This window comes from Panthera tigris, chromosome D1 (genome assembly GCF_018350195.1).
Source record: "Panthera tigris isolate Pti1 chromosome D1, P.tigris_Pti1_mat1.1, whole genome shotgun sequence".
NCBI lineage: Eukaryota > Metazoa > Chordata > Mammalia > Carnivora > Felidae > Panthera > Panthera tigris.
In genome coordinates this window covers 81,081,522-81,100,135 of record NC_056669.1, presented here as the reverse complement: position 1 = coordinate 81,100,135, position 18,614 = coordinate 81,081,522, and the positions used below count along the sequence as shown (strand labels likewise).

Genomic DNA, 18,614 nt, shown 5'->3' with positions numbered 1-18,614 from the left:
TTCATAAAATGATCAGCATTTTCCAAACTTTGATCAATGGAGTATCACCTTAAAAACAGTATCACCTACACTATTAGGAATATTTTTCTCTTAGGTTAAGGTTTATTTTTTAAAAAGTTTTATACCATTACTATAAATGGAAAACCAATCATCACTTATTATAATTAGAAAGTCCTAACTATAAAATATATAACAATTAAAAAATTTAAAAGTCTATTCCTGAAGCTCCAAAATAATTGCGCCCACTATTAATGGTATTGTTATGATCCTTTGGGAAATTTAAGACCATTTTCTCTGGGTGCCTGGGTGGCTCAGTGGGTTAAGTGTCCAACTCTTGATTTTGGCTCTGGTCATGATCTCACACTTTCGTGGGTTCGAGCCCTGCATCAAGGCTCTGCACTGAACATGGAATCTGCTTAAGATTCTCTCTCTCTCTCCTTCTGCCCCTCTCCCTTGCTCGCAAGCTCTCTCTCTCTCTCTCTCTCTCTTTCCTTCTCTCTCTCTCTTTCTCAAACTCAATAAATAAAAGACTTCTCTGTCTTATAAATTGAAGTGTTTATTGTAATATCATGCAAATGGTTATTTCATTATTTCTGGGAGAAAAAAAGTTCAAACTTAGAAAGCAATTTCTGAAAAATCAACCATCAGTGATTATCAGGCAAAAATTCTATAATAAAATCTAGGGAAAAAATGATCCTTTTTCCTCAAAAGAAATGACATTTAATGTTACTCAAATATTTAATTAAATGCTTGCAACAAGCACATAGAATTTAAGCAAGAAATATCTTCCTTAATAACATCTTCTAACTCCATCTGTTTTTTTTTCAAATAATTAAAACTAGAATGGAATTAGAAAAAAATATGACAGTTTTAACAGAAATGAAATTCCAAATCTGTTCACAGTATACTTATTGTACATTGTTTTTTCTCAGCTTTATTGAGATATAATTGACATATACTATTGTATAAATTTAAGATATACAGTATTTTGATTTGATGGATTTATGTATTGCAAGATGATTACTACCATAGTGTTAACTAACACTTTTATTATGTCACATAATTACCATTTCTTTTTGTGGTAAGAATATTTAAGATAGGATCTCCCAGTAAATTGCAAGTACATCATACAATATTGTTATGTATAGTCATAGTATAGTCATGAGATCCCCAGAACTTATTCATCTTCTACCTGGAAGTTTGTACCCTTTGACCAATGTCTCCCCATTTCCCCCATCCTCTGGCCCCTGGTAACCACTTCCTATTTCTATGAATTTGGTCTTTTTAGATTCCACATATAAATGAGATCACACAGTATTTGTCTTTCTTTTCTGACTTATTTCAAGTCATGGCCCTCAAGATCCATTCATGCTATCACAAGTGGCAGGATTTCCTTCTTTCTCATGGCTACGTAATATTGTGTTGTGCATATAATATATATATATATGTGTGTGTGTGTGTGTGTGTGTGTGTGTGTGTATACACACACATACATGTTTATACATACTATATAAATGCAACAGAATATTATACATTATAGCTTTTAAAACAATTTTTTAATGTTTATTTTTGAAAGAAAGAGACACAGAGTGTGAGTGGAGAAAGGGCAGAGAAAGAGGGAGACACAGAATCTGAAGCAGGCTCCAGGCTCTGAGCTGTCAGCACAGAGCCCAACACTGGGCTCAGACTCAGGAATGGTGAGATCATGACCTGAGCTGAAGTTGGATGCTCAACTGACTGAGCCACCCAGGTGCCTCATATACAGTATAGGTTTAAAAAAAATTTTTTTTTAAGTTTATTTATTTATTTTGAGAGAGAAAGGCAGAGTGCCAGTAGGGAAGGGGCAGAGAGAGGGGAAGAATCTCTGAGTTGTCAGCTCAGAGCCCTACATGGGGCTCAAACCCATGAAACTGTGAGATCATGACATGAGCCAAAATCAAGAGTCAGACACTCAGCTGACTGAGCCACTCAGGCACCCCTGTATGATAGTTTTTATACATTATTATATATTATGATATATGTGGATATATATGATATATGTGGATCATCCTTATCCATTCATCCATTCATGGACTCTTATGTTGTTTCCATACTTTGGCTATTGTAAATAATGCTGCAGTGACCATGGGAGTGCAGATGTCTTTGATATACTGTTTTTATTTTCTTTGCATAGATACCCAGAAGTGGAATTATTGAATCCTATGGTAGTTCTATTTTTAAATTTTGAGGAACCTTGACACTGTTTTCTATAGTGATGGTGCCAATTTACATTCCCACTTAAAAATAAAAGAATAGTTGTTTTCTTTTTAGGGGATACATATTACTTATGAAAATCTGTTGGGATTCTGACCCTTTGACTCAGGAAAATGTGCACACACATATCACACACACACACAAATACGCATATACTTTTACATATAATTTCAGGGTGTTTATGAAATCCCTAAAGTCAAAACCCTGGACCTAGGAACCCATGAAAGAGAGCAGAAGACCCCTTGCATTTCTAATGACTGGCATATGATATCAGCAGGTTAATACTGAAAAACATGGGGGAAAAAACCATGAAAAACACTCAGTGCTACCTACTTGTATTACATTCAAGTTCTAGCTGTCTCATGGTCCTTAGGTATTCTGTTCTATTTTTTTTTCAGTCTTTTTTCTCTTTGCTTTTAATTTTTGGAAATTTCTATTTTCATATTCTCAAGCTCAGATAGTCTTTCCTCAGGTGTATCCACTCTACTTATAAGCCCATCAATGACATTCTTCATTTCTGTTACGGCTGTTTTTGATCTCTAGCATTTCTTTTTGATTCTTGCTTAGAATTTCCCCCTTCCTTCTTATATTATCCATTTGTTGTTGCATGCTGTCTACTTTTCTATTAAAGATCTTAGCATGTTAATCATAGTTCTTTAGAATTCCTGGTCTGATAATTCCAACACACCTGCCATCTCTGACTCTAGTTCTGAGACTTGTTCAGTCTCTTCAAACTCTGTTTTTGTTTGTTTGTTTGTTTCTTTCTTTCTTTATTTTAGTAAGTCTTGTAATTTTTTGTGGAAAGGTGAACATGATTTATGAGATAAAAAGAACTGTGGTAAATTGGCCTTTAATAAGGTAGTGATAAAGTATAAGCGGGAGGGTAAGTGTTCTATAATCCCATGATTAGGTCTCAGTTGTTTGGTGAACTTGTGCCCATGGACTGTGAACTTCACTGCTTCCCAATTTGTTCTCCTCTTTAGGTGGTCCAGGATGACTGAGAAGGTCTAGAGTAGTATATTTATATCTTCCAAGTAGGTTTAGGCTTTCACATAGTCCCAGCAGATTAAGCACTGGTAAAATAATTTATCTAGAAGATGGTTCTTTTTCAGAAGAACAGAATACATTGGCACATTTCAGTACAGTTCACTTTCCTTCAACCTGTGGGCACAACAGGAATTTATTTATTTTTTCTGGTGTTCACTATGTGGACCAGGCAGGGCTCCTGGAGGTAAAACTCACAAAAGTAAGAGGTCATTCCTACGACTGGGTGTCCCTGGTGGTTTTATCTCTTAGGCTTGTCCATCTTGAGCCTTCAGCAGTTTGCCAGTTATAGTTCAGGTCTTCCTATCTTGGTACTGGTTCCTGTGGAAGTTTCTACTCTGGCAAGTTGTGATTCTCTGTATTTGTCTTCTGTCTGTACATTTTTCAGGGAAGTGGTTTCCTCTATGACATCACTTGTCTGATGGATCTAAAAAGAGGTGTTGAGTTTTCAGTTTATTTACCTTTTTTACTTGCTGTGAGGATGAAGCAAGGACTTCGAAGTTTCCAGTCCATGTTGGACTAGAAACTGGACGTTCCCTGTCAGAGTATTTTAAATGGTGAACAGACTGATTCTGGTAGAGGCTGGGAAAGCTTTTGAGGCTAAAATTTGGTATGTACCTAGATAAAATGTGTTACACAGTAGCGGCGGGGAAAGCAATGAGGTCCTGCCTCACACAAAAAATTGAGACTTTTTTGGGTGACTGAGATCTTGAGGATGTGACCTGATTTCATCGAGGATGTGAAGAAGAGTACTCAAAGAAGCAACTACCATAGTTCCCCTCATTTATTCCACAAACATTTAGGCACTGGGGAGACACAAATGAAAATGTCTCTGCTTAAAGAGTTCACAATATATTGGACACTGTTGGTTGGCTACCTAGCTTCTAGACTCATGGCTCTTTATTTCTTCAAGGGCACCATGCTGCCTTTCATGTGAGAGTTCTTATTCTATTTGCTCTGAGAGGCATGCTCTCCCTTACCCCTTCACCTAGACAAGTCTCTCCTCTCTACTGTAGACACTGGTGGTTGCCCGCACACCATTTAACCTTCATCTCCATTCCGAGGTTTTAGTTATTCACTCCTTCTCTACACAGCCATGTGCACCAGTGATAGAAACCACTCCTCCAGCCCAAGGGAAGGTCCATTGTCATGGATATACCATTTCCTTTTGCCAATAGTTAGTTTAGGAGAGTGTATTTGACCTAATTCTGGTTGAGAAGGCACGAGGAGAAGCCTGTCAGAGGGGTTCTAGGAAAGGTTTCTATTCTTCCAAGAAAGACATAAGAAAAGTCATGTCTGAACACAAGGCCTGGAACTTCCGTAGTCATTCCACCAGCTTTCCCAGTGGATGAAGCACACATATGAAGGAAGACAGAGCCAAGATTACTACACAGAGGTGGGACTAGAGGTATAATATGTGAGAGGGCTTCTGGACTTCATGTTTTGTGAGATAAAAAATTTCCTTATTGCTGGATTTAGAGTTTCTGTTAATTGAGGCCAAAGTACCATCACTGCATATCATTTTTCATCAAACAGCTCAAAAGCTGCTTCCTCAGTGAAGCCTTCCCTGAGTCTCACTTTCTTCATATTAGTCCTGTCCTCTTATGCTCCTGTAGCTTCTTGGACTTCCCCCCTCTAGCATTTGCTATAATTCAAAATTATTTATTTCTGTGATTATTTGATCAATGCCTGATATTCCCACTAGACCATTAGCTCTAAGAGAGTCCTTATGTCCATCTTGCTCACCCCTGTCTTACCAGTGCACTGACTAGTGTCTGGTGCATAATCATGCTCATGAATATCACTAGAATGAGTGGGTAAATATACAAACCTGTATGTAAGCCTCAGTGGGAGCCAGGAGGAAAAGGGTGCTTAAGCAGGAGATCAGGAAAGATTTCACAAGGAAGGTGAAATTTAACCTGAATTTTGAAGGAGGAGGAGGAATTTTCTAGACTTAAAAGGCAGTGGGGAAGAGTATTCCAGGCAGCTGTAGAGATAGAGAGGTATGCTCCAAGCCATTCAGTCCAACCACATCACATTTTCATTGCAAGAGATTTCAGCTCAAATGTGCCCTCAAAATAATATTTATCATAAAGGGATATTTTTTTTGCCTATAAAATATCTATTATTTCTTAGTTTAAATTCTTGAACAGTGAAATTACCCTCAGCGTCCATCAGTTTCTCCATAGAATTCCTTCTTTTGCATAAATTCCCTGTACCAATATTCTCTTGCTCACCTTTTAGTGGTTGGCTAGAGGGAGCAATAAGAGACCAGTGAAGATACTTTGTGACCTGTCATTCTAGTGATCTGTGAACTTACTCCGATTAACCAGCCAAGCAGCTAATATTCTCCAAGTCAAATCAGAGCAATGGAACAGAAAGCAAGAATCCCCACTGCCAAATACGGGTAAATTCCAATCCAAGTTACCTCAGATCTATTATGAGTTTGGGGGAAAGTCAAATCTTTAGACTATTATATCCAGGAAACCCAATCATCCTTAGTCGGCACCAGCTGCCGTAGCCCATAATATGTCATGTCCTATATAACACTTCAGAAATTGTTGCAACCGCATCCAATCCTTCTGTCCTTCCTTTCCAGGGCAGAAATAATTTTTGACAGAGAAGGAAACATCTAGGCCATGGGGTGCTGCCTTGGAATGCTGTCTTCTAGCAACAAAATATGATATGTAAGAGGTCTAGCTGAGTTTGAATATAAGCCACTGCAGAGTCTTTATGTTTGGAGTGTAACTGATTCCACAAACTAGGCCAGTATCATTAGCTTATCATTCTACCATGAGGCTTGTGACCTTGGTCACAATCGCTAAATGTCTCCGGGAAAACAAGTGATGATTTCATCCACCATCTATATACTTTCCAAGTGGAGCGCTCCAATCCCAGGGTCTATCCTGAGCTGTGTGTGTATATATACATTCAGCTGCCAAGTGGACTAACTCAGGGGCAATTCAAATTCAGTCCGTTCAAAACTGGATTTGTTTTCTTGCCCACAAGCTTTCTTCTGCTGTTGTGGTTTTTCTCTCCTTGTACTTGGAATCACTGTTAATGTATCTCTCCCAAGTAGCAACCCAGGAGACATCCTAGACATCTCCCTCCTTGATGCATCCCACGGCACTTAAAGTTCCTCAGTCTTCTAGATTTGGCTTCTTAATATCTCTCCTCTCCTTGTCCCTCTTCCAAGAATTCTCATTCAATCCTTTCTAATTTCTCATCCGGCTTCTTGCAGTAAGTAGATTTACAACCTCATAAGTGGATTTATGGCCTCTAGTCTTGCTCATTTACAATTCCCTCCACAATGTTGCCAAATGGATCTTTAACTAATCAATATTTGATAAAGGCACTTTATTGCTTAAAAACCTTTAAATGGCTCCTCACTGGTTTCAAGATAAAATATCAGATCTTTATTGCAACATACATTTCAACATTTCATGACTTGGTCCTGTCCCTGCATCCAGCTTCATATATCTCTTCTTACCCTAACCTATGCTCTTCTTCTACAGCCTCTGTTATTTTAACTAATAATAGTTACCATCTGTTGAATACTTACTTTCAGTTAGAAACTATGCTAAATGCTTTACATCAGTATTTCTCAAACTTCTCTGATGAGGCATATCACCCGGGATCCTTGATAAAACTAACAGTTCCTGGGCCTTATCCAAGACCCACTGAATTATGATATTTAAGGAATGAGTCTAGGAAGTTATATTAAAACACACACACACATTCACAGAACTAGAACAAACAACTCTAAAATTTGTATGGAATCACTAAAGGCCAAAGGGCCAAAGCAACCTTGAAAAAGAAAAGCAAAGCTGGAGGCATCGCAATTCCAGACTGCAAGTTATATTACAAGGCTGTAGTGATCAAGATAGTACGGCACAGGAGGGCACCTTTTGGGATGAGCACTGGGTGTTGTATGGAAACCAATTTGACAGTAAATTTCATATATTAAAAAAAAAAAAAAAAAGATAGTACGGCACAAAAATAGACACATAGATCAATGGAACAGAATAGAAGACCCAGAAATAATCCCACAACTATATGGTCAATTAATCTTTCAAAAAGCAGGAAAGACTATGCAATGGGAAAAAGACAGTCTCTTCAACAATGGTGTTGGAAAAACTGGATAGCAACATACAAAAGAAATAAACTGGATAATTTTTTACACCATACACAAAAATAAATTAAAAATAAATTAAAGGGCTAAATGTGAGACCTGAAACCATAAAAATCCTAACAAAAGACATGGATAGTAACTCCTTTGACATCAGCCATAGCAACTTCTTTCTAGATATGTTCCCTGAGGAAAAAGAAACAAAAGCAAAAATAAACTATTGGGACTACACCAAAATAAAAAGCTTTTTCATACAGAAGGAAACAATCAACAAAACTAAAAGGCAACCTACTGGATGGGAAAAGGTATTTACAAATGACATATCTGATAAAGGGCTAGTATTCAAAATATATGAAGAACTCAAAACTCAACACCCAAAAGCCAAATAATGCGATTAAAAAAAAAAAGGCAAAAGACACGAACAGACATTTCTCCAAAGAAGACATACAGATGGCTAACAGACACATGAAAAGATGCTCAACATCACTTACCATCAGGGAAATGCAAATCAAAACCTCAATGAGACATCACCTCACATCTGCCAGAATGGCTAAAATCAAAAACACAAGAAATAGCAGGTGTCAGCAAGGTTGTGGAGGAAAAGGAACCCTCGTGCACTGTTGGTGGGAATGTAAACTAATACAGCCACTGCGGAAAACAGTATGGAGGGTCCTCAAAAAGTTAAAAATAGAACCACTCTATGATTCACCAATCGTACTATTGGGTATTTACCTAAATAATACAAGAATACTAATTCAGAGGGATATGTGCACCTCTATGTTTATAATGGCATTATTTACAATAGCCAAGGTGTGGAAGCAGCCTAAGTATACAAAGTAGTATAAGTATACAAAGAAGATGTGATATATATATATATACATATGTGTATATATAGGTATATATATGTATATATGTGTGTGTGTATATATATGTACATATATATATATTCAGCCATAAAAAAGAGTGAAATCTTGCCAGTTGCAATGACATGGATAGAGCTAGAGAGTATAATGCTAAGCAAAATACATCAGTCAGAGAAAGACAAACACCATATCATTTCATTCATATGTGGAATTTAAGAAACAAAACAAATGATCAAAGGAAAAAAGAGAGACACGCAAATCAAGAAACAGACCCTTAACCATAGAGAACAAACTATACCACAGGGGAAGTGGGCAGGCGGATGGGTTGAATAGGTGATGGGGACTTGTGATGAGCAGCGAGTGATGTATGGAAGTGCTGAAACCCTGTATTGTACACCTGAAACTAATATAACTAATATGTTAACTGAAATTACAATAAAAACTTAAAAATCCAGAAAAGATGTGGTATACACACACACACACACACACAGACCATGCTGACTTATCATTTGAGAAGTTTGGGAAAATACTTTACATGAATTTTCATTTAATCCTCATAAAAAGTTAATGGGACAAGAACCATTACTAGTGTCATTTGTAGATAGAAAAACTAGGGTTTAAGGGAAGATATTATTTGTTCATGTACACATAGTTAACTGATTGTCATCATTATAGTTTGAACTTAGGCATCCAATCCCAGAATTTACACCACTGCTATTCCATGATTTTTCACTTTTAGTCAATACATGCGCTCTGTTCACTCTCAGTTCTTTGTGCCTCTTCTACCCTTTGACTTAGAGAGTTATGCTCCCTTTTTTGCCTGAAAAACTATGATTAATACCCATTTAACTCAGACTGAAGCTTTGATTCATCAACCCAGTCTGGCTCTGTTGCCTTCGTATGAACCATTCTGTTAATATAGCACTTCATTATCTATATCCTTATCTGTTTCCCTACCAGACTATAAACAGTCACATCTCAAGTCCTTCTGTGTCCTAACTCTAGCAGAGTGCATGATATATAGCAGGTATGTGATAAATATCAGCTGAATGAATTAAAGTATAATAAGTCATGTTAGGGGCTCCTGGGTGGCTCAGTAGGTTAAACGTCTGACTCTTGATTTCCGCTCAGGTCATGATCTCACAGTTCGTGAGATAAAGCCCTGCGTCTGGTTCTGCACTGACAGCATGGAGTCTGTTTGGGATTCTCTCTCTCCCTTCTCTCTTTCTCTCTCAAAATAAATAAACAAGCAAGCAAATAAGCAAACATTAAAAAAAATCACATTAGCCTGGCAGTACCTGGGGTTTAGATGCTGTAAATGAATGAAGCCAGGGTCACTCCAGAAAATTATTTTTAGAATAATTTAGAATTATTCATAGAATAAGGCCATGGCTCTATTGAGCTTGACTGTTTTCATTCTAGGAGTGTCTTAAGAGAGATGGGATTGAAAACCCAACCCATTTCTTTTGAAGTTCAAAGACATTAATCCTATGTGATATATTACTGTAGCCCTGATCAAGACCACATGATGGGAAAGGACAATGAAGGCCCCAGAAAAAGGCAGTGTTGTCAGGGAAAGCGGAGTCTAGGCTGTTGATATGGACTCAAAACCAGAGTTTGGAGAACCAGTGGGGAGTTGTGACAAGGGCTCACAGCACCTGTGATCTAGCCTCCCAGTGCCGTGGACACCCTGTGAGTGTGAAGTAGAAGGAACACATGGATGGAAGTAGTACTTTCACTTGTTCTTTTTTTTTTTTTCTAATGTTTATTCATTTTGGAGAGACAGAGAAGGGGGGAGAGAGAGTATGTGCATATGAGTGGAGGAGGGGCAGAGAGAGAGAGAGAGGGAGACAGAGGATCTGAAGCAGGCTCTCACTGACAGCAATGAGCCCGATGTGGGGCTCAAACTCCCGAACCGTGAGATCATGACCTGATCTGAAGTCCAATCCTCAACCAACTGAGCTACCCAGGTATCCTCTTTCACTTGGTCGTAATGCAACAGGTGGAGTTCCATGGTGTTGACAGTCATTAACACTTTCCAAATAGGAAGTCTGGTTAGGTCCCCAACAATATAGACTAAAAATCTATGTATTGATTTCAGCAAATGGTAATGCTGAGGCTCCCCTTTCAGCAGCAGTAGGGAAAGGACTGGTCTCAACATAAGTGGCATTTCCATGGCTAGCCATGACGTCTGTGTTCCACCACTGGGGACAAGGAGTGACCATACAGGAAGGCAAGACCAGCAGGGGAAGCTGTCCCGAGATTAGCAGACACTGTATCTGTGTATGAGTGTTGCATGCACTTTAGTTAGACCTTTCCTAGTTATTAGTTGAAGGCAAGGAATGAGAACTGATTCACAGACAGGTGTAAGCTATACTGGCAATCCTTAGGAGTGCTGACTCAGGGCAAGAGAAACATAGGCAGACTAGATTTCCCCTTCATTTGACATGTTTGGGTTTGGTGTCATAATTTAGTTGTTAAAGAAAATGTTTGGATCAGAGGTTGTTGAGGTCTGAAAACCTGGATAACAGAAATCTATAATAAAAGTGAATAAAACAGATCTTCAAAAATATGAAGCCTTACCCCAATCATGCCAAGGACAGTCACATGCAGTCATGAAAATTGAGACTGTACAGAAAACAGAGCAGGAACATGTCTTATTTGAGACAAGTTTTATTTGAAACACAAGCTTTATTTGAAACAAAAGCTTTATTTAAAAAGGGATTTATTTGAAAAAGCTTTATTTGATACAAAACTATTTGTAGGCATTCTGGAGCCTCTCATATACAGGCAAAAGAAATTAGATCACATATGCAATAGAGCAGAAGAAATGCTTTATTTGGAAAGGAAAAAACACTGCTAAAACATCTAAAATGTTGGCATTGTATATGATTATGAGAAAAGGAAAACCCTTCTGATAAAGAGGGCACGTTCATGAAAGAAATTAATATGTAAATGACATAGATCATAGTCTGTGAAGACAACCTTGCCATATCTTACAAAATACACTCATTGGAATCTTACTGAAATTGTAGACAGGAGATTCAGTTTGTGTTCTGGATACACTGCCTTAAGATACGAAGCCTTGACATTACTACATCCCAGTCGGCATAAGCTCCTTCCAGATGGCGGGATATCTCAGTTCCTGCTTCATAGCTACGTCGGCCATGAAGTAAGCGCCAGTTATCAAAAGTAATCACATCACCTAGACAAAACATTTTTTCAATATGAATAATCATGTGTTTCAATGATTTGCAGAGCTAGAAAATATAAAATGCAAAATAACGTGGATACTTTGTTCACATCAAGAAATAGTATGTTTCTTTTTTTCCTGTTGTTTTTGATGTTTGTTTTATTTGTTTCAAGTTTTTATTTAAATAAAAATGAAAAAGTTAACATATATCATAATATTGGTTTCAGGAATAGAATTTAGTGATTCATCACTTCCATATAATACCTGGTGCTCATCACAAGTGCCCTCCTTAATCCGCATCACCTACTTAACCTGGCGCCCCACCCACCTCCCCTCCAGCAACACTCATTTTGTTCTCTCTAGTTGAGAGTCTGCTTCTCTCTTTCCCCCTATGTTCTTCTGTTTTGTTTCTTCAATTCCACATACAAGTGAAATCATATGGTATTTGTCTTTCTCTGACTGAAAATTGTACATTCATTTTTTCACACAATCAGATCATTGAATGCAAACTGCTTTAGACCTTTTGACATTTATAGTCCAGGCTTCTGTAGACACTTTTATAATTTTTACCTAAAATATTATCTTTAAAAAATGTTTATTTATTTATTTTGAGAAAGAGAGTGCACATGCACATGCACACATGAGCGGGGGAGGGGCAGAGACAAAGAATCCCAAGCAGGGTCTGCACCGTCAGCACAGAGCCAGATGAGGGGCTCCATCAATCCCACGACCCTGAGATCATGAACCTGAGCCCAAATCAAGAGTCAGACACTCAACCAACTGAGCCACACAGGTGCCCCTAAAATATTATCTTCGTGTAAAACTTTGAATTGCTCTTTGTGGTTGTTATTTAGCTCTTACTTAGATATATTTCTTTCCAAACCAATTTGGCAATAAATTTCATATATTGGAAAAAAAAAAGAAATATTTCTTTCCAGTTTAACAGCTTCAAATAATTATAAGGATAGTGACTTGGTCTGTCTTCTATGTTCCTAGTATTTTGTGTACATTATTTCTAAGCCTCATAAAAATACTGAAAAGGGTGTTCCATCTTTTCATTTGAGAAAACCGAGGCTCCAAGAAGTTGAGGGATTTGCCTAAAACTACACAGCCATTAAATGGTAGAGCTTCAATTCCAACTTCTATTTTTTGGTATTTTTCTCTCATGATATTTCCATTTTATATGTTACTGCTCTTAAAATCAACCTGTTGTGACTGCCTATCAGTGGATTTATAGAGGTTTCCAATATTACTTTATTATGCCAAAGATCAATTAAAAAGCTAATTATGATTAGAATCTTCCCCTCAGCCAAATCAACAGCAGAGAGAAATTCTGTTTTTTATAATAGATATTAAAACCTCAAGTTTGAGATCACTTCACTGAGTCAAGGTGGTCCAGAACAAACACCATGCTCTCTATTCCTTTATTTCAAGTAGCTGGACTACTTCAAAAAAATTGTTTTAAAGTTTATTTATTTTTGAGAGACCGAGAGAGACAGATCATGAGCAGGGGAGGGGCAGAGAGAGAGGGAGACACAGAATCCGAAGCAGGCTCCAGGCTCTGAGCTGTCAGCACAGAGCTCTAACCCAGGAGCCGTGAGATCCTGACCCGAGCCGAAGTCAGATGCTTAACTGACCGAGCCACCCAGGTGTCCGTGGCTGGACTACTTCAAGTACACTTCATTTCAGGTAGCACTATCTCTGCCAGAGTAAATAAGCTAAATGAGTAAACATTAATCATCTACTTTAGAGAGAATCATAGGGATAATTTTATTTGTTTTCCAGGATAGAAGAATTAAGACTCAGTTTGTATTGACGGGCTATCAGGATAGAAAACCTAAGTTATCAGTCTTGACATCAGAAGTGAGATTTCATTTGGTTTATAGCTTTTCTCTCATGTATTTATTCTTTAGGTTGGAGGTTATTAAATTTTGGTGTGATTAAAGATTACCTATGAGTCTGCTAGAAATGAATATTTTTAGGGGCGCCTGGGTGGCTCAGGCAGTTGAATGTCTGACTTCGGCTTAGGTCATGGTCTCGTGCTTTGTGAGTTTGAGCCCCACATCCAGCTTGCTGCTGTCAACCTGTCAGCGCAAAGCCGGCTTGGGATCCTCTGTCCCCCTCTCTCTCCCCCTCCCCTGCTTGCACTCTCCCAAAAATACATAAATATTTTGAAAAAGAAAAGAATATTTTTTAGTCTGAAGAGGCAATAGAGCAGTGGTTGGGGCCAGGAGTCTGCTATTTAATCCAGCTGGCTGCTTGCAAAGATTGTTATAAGTGTTCCACATGCCATATATGAGAGAAACTGCTCTAGATCTTGCTCTAAATGGTTAAGGTTGAAGAAAATCCCTGTGTTGAGTTTGAGAAAATGTGTTCACTGACCTGGATTCATCTTGAAAGTAACCTTGTATTCTTTACAGTTCATGAGGTCAACAAACTCCTTCAGAGCAGCATAAAAAGGCTGAACTCTTTCAACAGGTACATCAAATACAGTGTCTCTGGTTGCATTATTGAAGTTGATGCGGATCACTTGGTCTTTATCATCTAATCTATTTTTTAAAGAGAAAAAAGTTAAAATATATAAGCCATGAAGTATTTATTTACATTTCTGAGGGTCAATTTGTCTTGGGAGATGTGTCTGAAATACAGTATTAATGAATCCAGAAACATGTACAGAAGGTATTGAGGTTATCTGTGGTACAGTATAGTCATTTGCTGTTTATTCATTCATTTAAGTTTTTTTCTTTTAATTTTAAATCCAGTATAGTTATACAGTGTTCTATTAATTTCAGGTGTATGATATAGTGATTCAACACTTCTGTACATAGTGCTCATCAAGATACATGTACTCTTTTTTTTTTTTTAAGTTTACTTATTCACTCTGAGAGAGAGAGAGGGAGAGAGAGGGTGAGTGTGCACAAGCAGGGGAGGGTCAGAGAGAGAGGGAGAGAGAATCCCATGCAGGCTATGCACATTAGTACAAAGCCCAATGTGGGACTTGAACTCATGAACTGTGAGATCATGACCCGATACAAAGTCAGACGCTTAACCAACTGAGCCATGCAGGTGCCTCAAAATATGTGCGCTCTTAAACCCCCTCACTTATTTCACCCCTCCTCTGGTAATAGCAATTTGTTCTTTATAGCCAAGAGTCTGTTTCTGGGTTTGTCTTTCTTTTTTTTCCCCTTTGTTTTGTTTCTTAAATTCTACATAGGAGTGAAATCAGATAGTATTTGTCTTTCTCTGACTTATTTTGCTTAGCGTTGTGCTCTCTCTAACTCTATCTATGTTGCAAATGGCAAGATAGCATTCTTTTTTATGGCTGAGAAATACTCCATTATATATACACACATACATCACCTCTTTATCACACCTGGGCTGCTTCCACATTTTGGCTATTTTAAGTAATGCTGCAATAAACACTAGGATGCAGTGTATTAATGTTTTTGTATTTCTTTGGGTAAATATTCAGTAGTGGAATTACTGGATCATATTTTAGTTCTATTTTTAATTTTTTGAGGAAGCTCCACAGTGTTTTCCACAGTGGCTGCACCAGTTTGCATTCCCACCAACAGTGCATGAGGGTTCCCTTTTCTCCACATCCTCGCCAACACTTATTGTATCTTATGCTTTTGATTTTAGCCATTCTGACAGGTGTGATGTAACATCTCCCTGTGGTTCTGGTTTGCATTTCCCTGAATATTAGTGATGTTGAGCATCTGTTCATTTTGGAGATCCATTTAGCAGGTGTTTTTTGAAATCTTACTACATAAGTGCCTGAATGTTTCAAATTAATTTAAAATAAATGTTACTGAAAGATTCCAGTTAAAAAGTTGTTTTTTTTATGTTTAGGAAAATGAATTCATTCTTCATTCTTTAAAATAGTAGCTTTTATGTATTAGAATATTTTTATGTTACAAGTTCATGGGTCAACCACTTTAAGGTTTTTAAGTATGATTTTATTGAAGCATGACTGGGAAGAAAAATCTATTTTCTAAAAGTTTGAAATGCACTGTTCTAATTCCATCCCTAGTTTATAGATCGGGAAACTAAGACACAGTGAAAAGAAGAATCTAGCCTAAGATATGTTGTTTGTATCTCTCTATACACTATTTATCTTAGTATATAGGCTTCTAGAAGGCCAATACTCTAACTCATTTAGTGTTGTATTCTCAGCGAGCCTGGACATAATAGGCAGTTAATAAATATTCACTGCATATGCTACTGTCTATATTTTTTCAGTGTCTTGGGACAGTACCAAGGTCTTTTTAGTATTTTGGAGGTAGTATATTGTGATCACCCTATCCTTCCTTAGAATATGGATCATGATCATGACAATGTAAGGTAATACTACTTTTGATATAAGAATAGATACCATTATTTCTGCATTTAAGCTATTCTGGTTAGAATTGGCACAACATGAGCATTGTCTAGACACAGAAGCAAAAGGAAGAGATTTTTTTTTTTAAGTTTTTTGGAAAGGTGAACTTTCAGCTAGTCCTAAAGCATTGACCAACTCTCTCATTTATTTATATAGAAATAGGAAGGATGGATGAAAACTGAAGGTGGGCAAGGAAGGTGGCCAAGTATGGAGGGGTGTTCCTGGGCCAGCCTGGGAGGTGGTACTATGAGCCTATATGTGACTGGGACCCAGACCTGATGGGTCAAACCAAACAGACTAGCATGTGTACCAGAGCTTGGTGACACTGCTTTGGGGTCTAGATCACACTTAGCTGACCAATCACACAGAGTGAACTGTTAACAACAAATCAGGGTACAGGAGGAAAATGTGACTGCCTATAATATCCAAATTGTAGCTCTCTGGGTCCCTGTGCTTTGTGACTCAGATTAATATTTAATCCTTTTAGCCAAAGGCAATTGTAATGGTAAACTCTAAGAATGGGTCATTAGCTGCAACTCTTTGCTTTTCGATAGTGATAGAAAACTACCTATTGGACCCACACTGGGGAAAAAAGTGAAAGAAAGGAATTGGTTTTCAGTAAGGCTCTTGGACTCTTAAAACGAGAATTCACATATACTGATTAAAAAACAGGAGTGCTGGGTGGGTCAGTCAGTTGGGCATCCTACTACAGCTCAGGTCATGATCTCACAGTTCAGTTCATGAGATCGAGCCCCGCGTTGGGCTGTGTGCTGACAGCCCAGAGCCTGGAGCCTGCTTCGGATTCTGTGTCTCCCTCCCTCTCTGCCCCTCCCCCGCTAACATGCTCTCTCTGTCTCTCAAAAATGAATAAACATTAAAAAACTTTTTTTAAATAAATAAATTAAAAAAAAACCAAATATGACTGAATAGGCAAGGAGAGACCTTCTTCCTTCCCCCATCCTCTCCACACAGGTAAAGAATATTCATGGCTTGCAGGTTGCAGCTTTATGAACAGAGAATCAAGGAAAAGGTCCATCAGCAGAAGACTGTGGACCTCCAGGTTTGAGTGGCACAAAGGGCAGTTCTTGACCTTTCAATTACCCTGTTCGAGTTTACATTGCAGGTTTCAGACCCTTTCAAAGTTTCTGAGAACATTTTGTCTTTTATTCTTATCTTTGAGAATTGCCCCTGATCCTCTTTCCCTCCTCTCTCCCAGTTTTATTCTTGGTACATACAATGATAACACCCTTTGTGCCATCCTCTGTGTCACTGACAAGGATGTCACAACTTTGAACCTTCTTGGACGTCTTCCACCCAAGCCAGTCTGGTGATCTGTTTCTTTTTCACTAACACTGTAATTCCTTGATGGAAATGGTTGTGCTAGCAGTGAGCTCTCCCTTTTAGACTCCATGTGTGTATCCTCACCTATCAGTGAAAGGAATTTTGTGACTCATTAATTTAAGAAAAATCAGAACTGTATGCCCCATGGACCATTGTATTACACTTTCATTTCTTTATTTCACATATATAGATAATAATAATCAATATTGTCTCTTTCTCTCTGTCTCTTTTCATTCGCCTGGTGTTTACTCTGTCTAAAAAAAGACACAAATTCATTATTTAGCATTTTTAGCAATGACATGAGGGGAAACAGAAAGCAAACTTAGTTATGAGTCTAGAGAAGACATTATTCTAACGATTGAACAATGTTAGAGGAGATGATTGGTTGACATCTTGAAGATCAACCTAAAATGTTACAGTAAGCAGGAAATTCTGCATGCCACCACAGAATGAAAGGGAGGTCCCAATTCAGGGTTACATGCTGAGGAAGTGTAAAAGGCCCCCATTGATGAGAAGTAATTGGCTATAGACTAGCGATATGTAAAAGGTAAACATTTAAACGTAAACCAGCATCATGGCGACTACAGATCAGCAAAAGCAAAATGTCATCAGTGATGCCAATAAAAGAGCCCAGTGAAAGTACACAGAGAATCATCTCCCACACTCAGAGGTGGTGCCATGAATACTCCTCATTAGTTACAATAGTTGGTGTCATTGAGAGATGTGATATTTGATGGGATTTTTTGAATTTGTTGTGGGTAAGTCATTGTGGTATTGCCCACCACATCACATTTTATTAGGATCTGCAAGAACAATTTATTTCTCACTTAGAACTATGTTGAATCTTGGGAATTGTTTATGTTCCCTCCTTACTTTGGTCTATAGAAACTCACAGCTGAAACTGAAATCTATCATGAGTAGATGTGTTGGACTTTCTAGAATTTTGGCTAGCTAAAATTTATTCTGCCCTTTTCAGAGCCAGGCACAGTGATAAAGCAGTCTATCCATTGTCTCTATAATTCCCACTTCGATTATGTGTGGTAGGCATTAAGATTACTCCCTTTTTACCAGAAAAGAGACAGCTTAGCAAGCCTAAGTCACTAGAGCATGATCACCGCACTAACAAGCCAAGGAGTGGGAATGGTGTTCATGCGACTGAACTTGTAATCACTAGGATGCACTGGTGTAGCTTAATCTGATCCTTATAATTTTTTTCCTAGTTTATTTGTTTATTTGTTATTATATTGCCTTGCACCTAACTCTGCCAGCAGCCTGCGAGATCTTTTTGTACTAGATAGAACATATACATCTCGAAAGAGTTAAAAATTTAACCGTGAGGAAAATTAAATTAATCCAAACACTCCATAGACAAAGTTCCTCAATTAATTGAAAACCCTATTTGTTTCACCT

General features: G+C 37.9%; 1 protein-coding gene across 2 annotated transcripts in view; it reads right to left on the bottom strand.

Moving 5' to 3' along the window:
- Positions 1 to 11,002: 11,002 nt before the first annotated feature.
- The window catches only part of BBOX1 (gamma-butyrobetaine hydroxylase 1), a 58,422-nt gene continuing 50,810 nt past the window's right edge, over positions 11,003 to 18,614 (bottom strand). For both annotated transcript variants that reach the window (XM_042958430.1, XM_007098478.3), the window contains 2 exons: positions 13,865 to 14,031; positions 11,003 to 11,494 (listed from right to left, as the gene is read on the bottom strand). In XM_042958430.1, the coding sequence (XP_042814364.1) occupies positions 11,334 to 11,494; positions 13,865 to 14,031 (328 nt within the window). In that variant the 3' untranslated portion in view covers positions 11,003 to 11,333. The remainder of the gene's footprint in view (positions 11,495 to 13,864; positions 14,032 to 18,614) is intronic.